This window comes from Exserohilum turcica (genome assembly GCF_000359705.1).
Source record: "Exserohilum turcica Et28A unplaced genomic scaffold SETTUscaffold_9, whole genome shotgun sequence".
Lineage (NCBI taxonomy): Eukaryota > Fungi > Ascomycota > Dothideomycetes > Pleosporales > Pleosporaceae > Exserohilum > Exserohilum turcicum.
This window is the reverse complement of record NW_007360310.1, coordinates 1437874-1445301: the sequence shown is the minus strand read 5'-3', so window position 1 is coordinate 1445301 and position 7428 is coordinate 1437874. Positions and strand designations below refer to the sequence as shown.

The 7428-nt window shown below is 53.2% G+C and overlaps 3 protein-coding genes across 3 annotated transcripts; 1 reads left to right on the top strand and 2 right to left on the bottom strand.

Annotated features, from left to right (window-relative positions):
- Positions 1-2114: 2114 nt before the first annotated feature.
- On the bottom strand, positions 2115-2899 carry SETTUDRAFT_166439 (uncharacterized protein). The gene is made up of 2 exons (XM_008033416.1): positions 2442-2899; positions 2115-2391 (listed from the first exon to the last, which is right to left on the bottom strand). Exons 1-2 carry the CDS (start codon positions 2833-2835, stop codon positions 2135-2137), a joined length of 651 nt encoding a protein of 216 aa, XP_008031607.1. The 5' UTR covers positions 2836-2899; the 3' UTR covers positions 2115-2134.
- A 1245-nt stretch (positions 2900-4144) lies between these two features.
- SETTUDRAFT_24570 (carbohydrate esterase family 5 protein) lies at positions 4145-4854 on the top strand (the record flags this gene model as incomplete). The annotated part of the gene is made up of 2 exons (XM_008033012.1): positions 4145-4491; positions 4545-4854. The coding sequence occupies 2 exons, from the start codon at positions 4145-4147 to the stop codon at positions 4852-4854; spliced, it is 657 nt and encodes a 218-aa protein (XP_008031203.1).
- Positions 4855-5183: 329 nt separating this feature from the next.
- On the bottom strand, positions 5184-6694 carry SETTUDRAFT_144310 (carbohydrate-binding module family 35 protein; the record flags this gene model as incomplete). The annotated part of the gene is made up of 4 exons (XM_008033415.1): positions 5184-6011; positions 6068-6428; positions 6489-6556; positions 6605-6694. 4 exons carry the CDS (start codon positions 6692-6694, stop codon positions 5184-5186), a joined length of 1347 nt encoding a protein of 448 aa, XP_008031606.1.
- Between the last annotated feature and the right edge of the window lie 734 nt (positions 6695-7428).

The window sequence follows — 7428 nt, the reverse complement described above, 5'->3', positions numbered from 1 at the left end:
GCCCCGAGACCGCTTCGGTGGGGTAGCAACAATAGCTTGGACGCGTCTTTTTGGTGGCATGCTTGCAATCAAGAAATTGGTAAGATAAGAAGATATATATAATAAATTGACACGTATAGTATTAGAGATAGAGGTAAGAGTTAACGTTACTATAGATTAGTAGCCTACGTAAAGGAGTTCATAGTTATTCTTCTTTTTTTACGCACGGGCGTATCAAGCTCATCAAGCTCTATCAAGCTCAGCTTGATGAGCTTGACGAGCTTGATACAGCTTGATACAGCTTGATGAGCTTGGCTTGACTCAGCTTGACCGTTGAGTCAATCCAGCTTGATTGATGAGCTTGACTCAGCTTGATTGTTGACATCTCTGCAATCAACTCATCCCTCCACCATCCACTCCTGTCCAAGGAGCTCCAACCGCCTCAGTGCTGCTCATATGCACGCCTGTCACTCTTACCATCAGCAGCAGCGGCAGTGAGGTACCAAGGCCGGACGTCCTACCTCATTTAACAATCGTCATAGTATTAGTCATAGTCCTGCAAGTACGTAGCAACACACGCATATAGGCGATTAATACCGTACCCCCCGTATTCTTACCTAGCTGGCAAGCGATTCCTTGTACCTCACGTGTGAGACAAGGTCTGACTTAGGAATCTAGGCATTTGTTGCAGGAATTTCTAAACCACGACACGCAGCAGCTTATTACGTGGTTGGTTTCAGCACAGTGCTGGCGGACCTTGGTTGGCGCTGACTCTCCTAATACCTTGTGGCGCCGTTTTTTCTGTAGGAGGTAGATAGATGACTCGGACAAGGTAGGTACAGGATTGATGGGGGGTTGGTGATGCGCGTGGAGATCGGGTGGCGCTGATATGTATGCAGATGCTGTTGGTTTCAGTGTGCATGCAGTCCAATCTACCAGTACCATCACTACCACCACCAAAACCCTATGTGCACCTTGAAAATGAATAACAAGTAGCTAAAACATCTAGCTGAAGTGCGTGTATTGTTTCAATGAGGTCCACACGTTTTTCACGTGGCGGCTAGTGTAGCCTGTGTCTCTGCAGCGACGCGATGTTTCAGCTGGCTGCCAACAGGATGGAGTAGTGATATCCTCAATGCTAATATCAAGCCAAGCTATTCCATTGCCAGGTCTGTTTTCCAGTTCTGGCGATGTCATAGTTTGGATTAGTTATAGGTGCGTAGTGTCTCGGGGCCCATATAAAAAGCCAGTTTGAGTAATGCGTACAAGTAGGTTTCTTCTGGCGTTCGAATTAACTGGCAGAACATCAAGTATCGCAAGATTGTTTGGCTGTTCAGCTGTTCGGCTCTGTAGGGTTTATTAGATGATGATCAGGGCGACAGAGCCAATCAGGCAAGGCGTCAGTCCACCGGCGCCCTCGACGTCCTTACAACGCGGACAAAGCAAAGCATCATCAGCCGTCGCTATCACACAGCACACAAACATGAAGCAAATGAAGAAATGGGTTCAGGGTCGGCGCGGGGATTCAGTAGCAGCAGCACCACCACCTGAGAATGTAATATACACCACGTCTTCTTTCCAGGCAGCAGAATCGGGCTAATGGCTACCTACCTACATAGCCACCTCGGGCCATGCGCGGCACTTTTCTCGACTTGCCAGGCGAGATCCGCAACCAAATCTACGGCTACGTCGTGTATCCTGGGCTATCGTGCGTGACAATGGCGTTTTGCACCAAGCCTGAGCATCTGGCGGCGGGGGCGCTACATCTGCCTCTACTGCGCACGTGTCGGCAGATACGCGCCGCAACGCTATCGTATCTTTGCGCGACGCGGTCACTCAAGTTTGTAGGAATAAAGACTGCAGCTGGGTTTCTTGCGCTTGCAGGCAGTGCGGCGGCGGAAATCAGGTCGTTGGTTTTGGTGGAGCCTGTGCTGGTGGCCTTGGATAGTGAGGAGAATAGGGTGGATAGGGAATGCTTCTTTGGAGCGCTGGAGACGATGGAGGAGTTGGTGGAGATACAAGTCGAGGCTTTGGGAAGAAGGTCAGTGTTGGGCGGGAGTGGTGGGGATATTGAATTTGTGAAGAGGCTGGAGCAGTACAGAGAGCGAGGAGTGGCTGTGCAAGTCAAGTTGAGCCGAAGAGCATAGTGTTTATTTCATGTCGCGGCGACTGCAGGCTCCCTGATCATGACAATGTTCTCATCCGTGCCCTCGTGGCCATACTTTGCCAGATCAAAAGTAACGATTTCCTTGACCTGGAACCCCACTCTTTGATACAATGGCCGGCCCATGCGCGATCCCTCGAGAAGTATAGGAAGACGGGCCTTGTCTGCCCTGCTGAGGCCCCATTCCAGCAGCATAGTGCCTGCGCCTCTGCGGTGATGGTCCGGATGTGTCACCAGAAGGTGCAGCACTGTTTGGGCTTAGTACGTCTCTTGTATGTGAATCACGTGAACGGCTTACAGCAGAAGGGCTTGGTACCCATGTACTGTTTGCGTACTCTGCTCAGGTGCGCCATGAAGTCTACCGTGGCCTGGCTTGCCCCCTTGTCGGCACTGGGATACATCCTTTGCGCCGCCTCTTGACTGCGCTCCTTTTCGTTGATGCGCCACTTGGCCCCGGCAATCATCTTGCCGCCATCAATGTCCGTGTCGACAACCTTGAGATAGAACACATCGGGCTCTTCGCGCCAGGATTTGAGGTTCTTCTCAATGTTCTTCTCCGCCCATCCTTCGGGAAGAGGGTCGGGTGCCATTGCAGCGGTCATGCCGCCGCCGTAGGCAAATGCGGCGCTCTGGATGGAAGTAAAGGTTTCGATGTCGTCGGGCGACGTGATGGGGTGAAGTTGTAGCGGCATGCTGGGCAATTGAGGGCTTCACGTCACGAATTGATAGACCTGGGAGAGGGGTTGTGATGCTGCTGACTCGGGGGCATGGGTTGATGATAATAAGGCTGGCGGCGGGGAGGCCGATTCGGAGGGAAAGGGCGCTGGTGCCTGCCTGAGTCATGCTGTGGCTGTGGAGCGCCCTTATTCCTTCCCACACACCCACGCCCTCTCCACTTCACTCCACTCCACTCCGCTCCCCTCGCATCATAGCCTCCAAACGAACAACTCTGCATATGGCTTGTTTTGTCATCCCAAGGCTGCATCTCACCACTCGCACGCTACTGACTACGGCTATCTGAAACCTCATCGCCTTCCGCACCCTTGCCGCCTCACTCCGCCCACAAGGCTTCGCAGATCCCTCGCACAGTCCCAGCGATGGCGACGTGCTGGTGGGAAGCGTCTCTCCCGGAAGTTATTACTGCCGCGCGTTCTCAGTTATGGGCTACTTCTTGGCCGCCACGATAAAACGCTACGTGACGCGAAATCTGAAGACTGCAACGACTTGGTGAAACCGCCACCCTACAACGACGCCTGGCACACGCCTGCTGGACCATGGGCCACAGCTCCAGCCAAAGGCTTGCTCTCGTTGATGCGGGACAGGCCCGGCGGCTTTGCACAAGCGCGTACACGTGTCTACAAGCGTCCAGCTCGGAATGCCGCGTGCTTGGCCAGGTGCTTGATTCTTTCGGAGCCCAGTCTGACCACACCTTGAAGCTACAACAGCGCCAAGTATCTCGTCTCAGGTCGGTACAGTTTGCATCTGATGATGTTCGCCTGGCCCATCGTTCCATTCATGCTCGCATCTCCAAAAACAGGCCCCTGGCAAGTCTGTCGGTTCATCGTGACAACGTGCCAATACGGCGGCATCGAGTGCCAACCTGCAGTCCCAGCGTGTTTAGCGCTACACCAAGCATGTTCCTCCAAGCTTAATCTGACGGGGAATAACTGCTACGACATGTCTCAACTAGGGAGTGACTGCTATCCAACGTCCTATTTGTGGGAGCGGCATGATGTTTGATGTGCCCTTGGAAAGCATCTGGAAACATGACACACTCAGATGTCGGGCGTTGAGGGCGCCCCGGACTGCGATGCGCTACCTCGGCATCTCATATGCAGACGCATTGAGTCGTATTATAAGAAGCAGTCATTGACCACGAACCATCTCCCGGACCATTCTCTTCAAGCTTCACATAGATTCAGTCTTTACCTTGTACCCATCCCAGTCGTACGTTTATGCCATCTCCTTGACGGAACAGATACCCAGTATACGCCACCCGACATGAAATTCCTAATCACCATCTTTCCTACCGTGGCCATGGCCGCCCTGACATCCATTTCCCAAAATGACGTTACCAATGGCGGCGGATGCAAGGCCATGACGGTCCTCTTCGCCCGTGGTACCACTGAACCCGGCAACATGGGCATCATCGCCGGACCCCCTTTTGTCAGTGCCCTTGGCAAGATGATGGGTGCGTCCAACTTGGCTGTCCAAGGCATCGAATATCCAGCCGATATTCCGGGCTTCCTGGTTGGCGGCGACGCCGGTGGTAGCAAATTGATGGCGCAGATGGTTGGACAGGTCCGCGCCAAATGTCCAGACACGACGCTCGTTATGGCGGGATACTCGTAAGTCCTTTTGTTAATTGTAGCCTATCCAACTGCGTACTCACACGTCATAGTCAAGGAGGTCAACTCACCCACAACGCAGCCAGCATGCTCAGCGCCCAAGACTCGGCTTTTGTATCCAGCACCGTCATCTTTGGCGACCCAAACAACGGCAAGCCCGTTGGTAAAGTGTCGGCCGCCAACACCAAGATCATTTGTGCGCAGGGCGATCTCATTTGCGCTGGTCAGGCCATCATTCTGCCACCCCATCTGTCGTATGGCTCCAATGCCAACGCCGCCGCCCAGTTTGTCATGAGCAGGATGACTGCCGGAGCCACAGCCGGTGGTAAACGAGCACTCGAGGCGAGGAAGTTTGTTGCATGAGCGCTCTGGTTTCGTTCTTTCTTTTCTCTTCTTCTTTCTATTCTTCGAGGTCCCCAACTACGCGTCATGTATTTTTCTTTTTCTTCCAGAGACCCCCAACTGCGCATAATATATAAAGCGGTTTCAAGCAGCTGCAGGTCGGCCCGTTACACCCATCAGCTTTGTATATTTTGATCTATGTAGAACCGCTACATAATATCAGGTTGGAGTGCCATAAACGATTATTCACATAAAATCACCCCGATCCATGCACAAGCAATTGCACGTAAGCAGACCACATACTATTATCAGTGCTAAGCCTACAAATCTCAGGGAAAATCCCACGCTACTCACGACACAGGCACAATAACACGGAAAACATCTGGGCCCCATCCCCCATTGATTCCCGCAATCGTGATCTGGTTGGTGCCCTGCTTCAAGTCGACGTTTGCCACCGACGTGCCCGGGTCGCTGTCAACAGTGGGGAAAAACGCAATCGTCTGCGTCTTCCCATTTACTGTGACCATTGCATACCGCTGTTTGCTATCGCCATTACGGTACACGATCCTGATGGTGGTTCTCGTGGCGACAGACGACTGTACACTGGTGAAGGTCGCAGAGCCGTTGGACGGCCCACCGATATTGCCCGCGAAACTCGAGGTCGAGCTCGGGCACGACGAGCACGTCGAGACTTTTGCGCCGTTGGCCAGCGTGGCAGAGGGGCCCTGATACGTGTTCTCCGAGGGCGCTGTGCTTATGGCACCCGTGCTGGGGTTTATGATCCAGCTCACGTGGTTCTTCATGGTGGCCGTAGTGCCCGAGATGGTGAGCGGCAGCCACACGTACGTGCTGCGCATGAGGTTCTCGCTGTGCCAGCGGTCGCCCATGTACATGAAATTGTTGCCGACGGGCAGCACAAAGGCCGTCTGCGACGCGTACGTGTTGGATCCTACGTCGGCGAAGGTGTTCCATGCCGACCATGGCCCCGCGAGCGACGTCGCCGTGCTGTAGCGATTGTCGTTGGGAGCCCATCCGCTGAGCTTGGAGCCAAACATGAAGTAGACGCCGTTCTTCTTGACGAGCGCCGGCGCCTCGTAGTCGTCGCTGAAGAGGTGCACGCTCGAAGTCACCTGGAGGTAGTCATCTGAAAGGGCATCAATGCGAAGCCCGTTTTGGCGCTGGATTCGTTAGCAAGGCGTGGACATCCCAAAGAGACTCTTTTCACGATTCCTACATCTTCTGAAAGCAAATACCCCTTTCCGTCGTCGTCGACAAACACGCTTGAGTCTCTGCTCTGGAATCCCAGCGGCTGCGAGCTGCCAATGTACGTGTACTTGCCGCACACCTGGTCGCCCGTGGCCACACCCGCCTTGGCTTCCCCGTAGTTGGAGCTATCAATGTGCATCCAGAGGACGTATTTGCCCGTCTTCTTGTTGTGCACGATCTTGGGCCGCTCAATGACGCGGTTCGGGCCCGTATCGCCGGATGCGGTGCGCGAAAGTATGGCGCCCTCGTACGCCCAGTCGACCAGGTTGCTTGAGGAATAGCAATTGATGTTCTGGAATGCGCTCCCGTCGGTCTTGTCTTCGCCGACCCTTTTGTGGACGTTAATTGCGGATCAGAGTGGCCATATGGCAGAGCAGTACGCCGCGTACCAGTACCACTTGTTGCCTTCTTTGAACATGCCTCCGCCGTGGGCTTGCACGCCTTGCCCATTGTTGGTCTGACTCGTATTAGTGAAGCATCATCCCATGCTCGCAAGAACACATACTGCTGTCCATGTCGCACCCGGCACAATCTGAAGCGACGCCTCCGCGACCGAAGCCACGAGGGCCAACCCTGCAAGACCAAAAGCGTACATTGCAATACCGCGCGATCAAACCAAACAATACGTTTTCACCCAGCCGTTCCAGGAACCACACTGGTTTTAAATATAAAGACCGCCCCACCCCGTACCGCGAGCCCACCCATTTGCCTCGCCAGTACAGTAATCCCGGCCGGGTTCCCTGGGCACCCGCTCATTGATGGAAAAGGTAAATTGCGCTATGGGCAGTGTCACGAGCGGGCCAGAAAAAAAAACAGTGTTTCCCACTAGTCCGGGGGCCCGGAGGGGGGTAAAGTAAAGAAACATGTTTTGTCTTATGGACAAGGGGACCGCAATAACACACACACACCAACTTTTAAGCAGAAATCTTTCATCAAAACTCGTCAATTTTCTATCAGATATAGGGGTAACACGTCGCGAGAAACCGATTTACGCCACCTCTAATGTGTGCAGCCCTCTCGTTGAGGTGCTAGAGGGGGTATTGTCGGTATTCTTGCGACGTGTTCGAAATGCGAAAATCTTCGAGAACGCACAGACCGCCCCAATGACTAATAGGGAGACTACCAAACGAAACCAAAAACAATTAAAAACACCAAATAAAACAACAAAAATCAAAAATCCTATATCTAAACGCCGAGACAGCCTGATCCCGCTGTGGCACCATATCCAACCGCCAGGACAGTCTTTGCCTACTGTGGCACAAAATTCAAAAACGCTATAACAGTTTTCTGGTCTGTAATAGCAAAATAAGTCGAAACGCCGAGACAGTC

Excerpts from the sequence above, each read along its gene's own strand:
- SETTUDRAFT_166439 (XM_008033416.1), bottom strand. The coding sequence starts at position 2,835 with ATGCCGCTACAACTTCACCCCATCACGTCGCCCGACGACATCGAAACC. Across the intron at positions 2,392-2,441 it reads GGGTACCAAGCCCTTCTGCT|TGCTGCACCTTCTGGTGACA; the intron begins GTAAGCCGTTCA and ends AAGCCCAAACAG.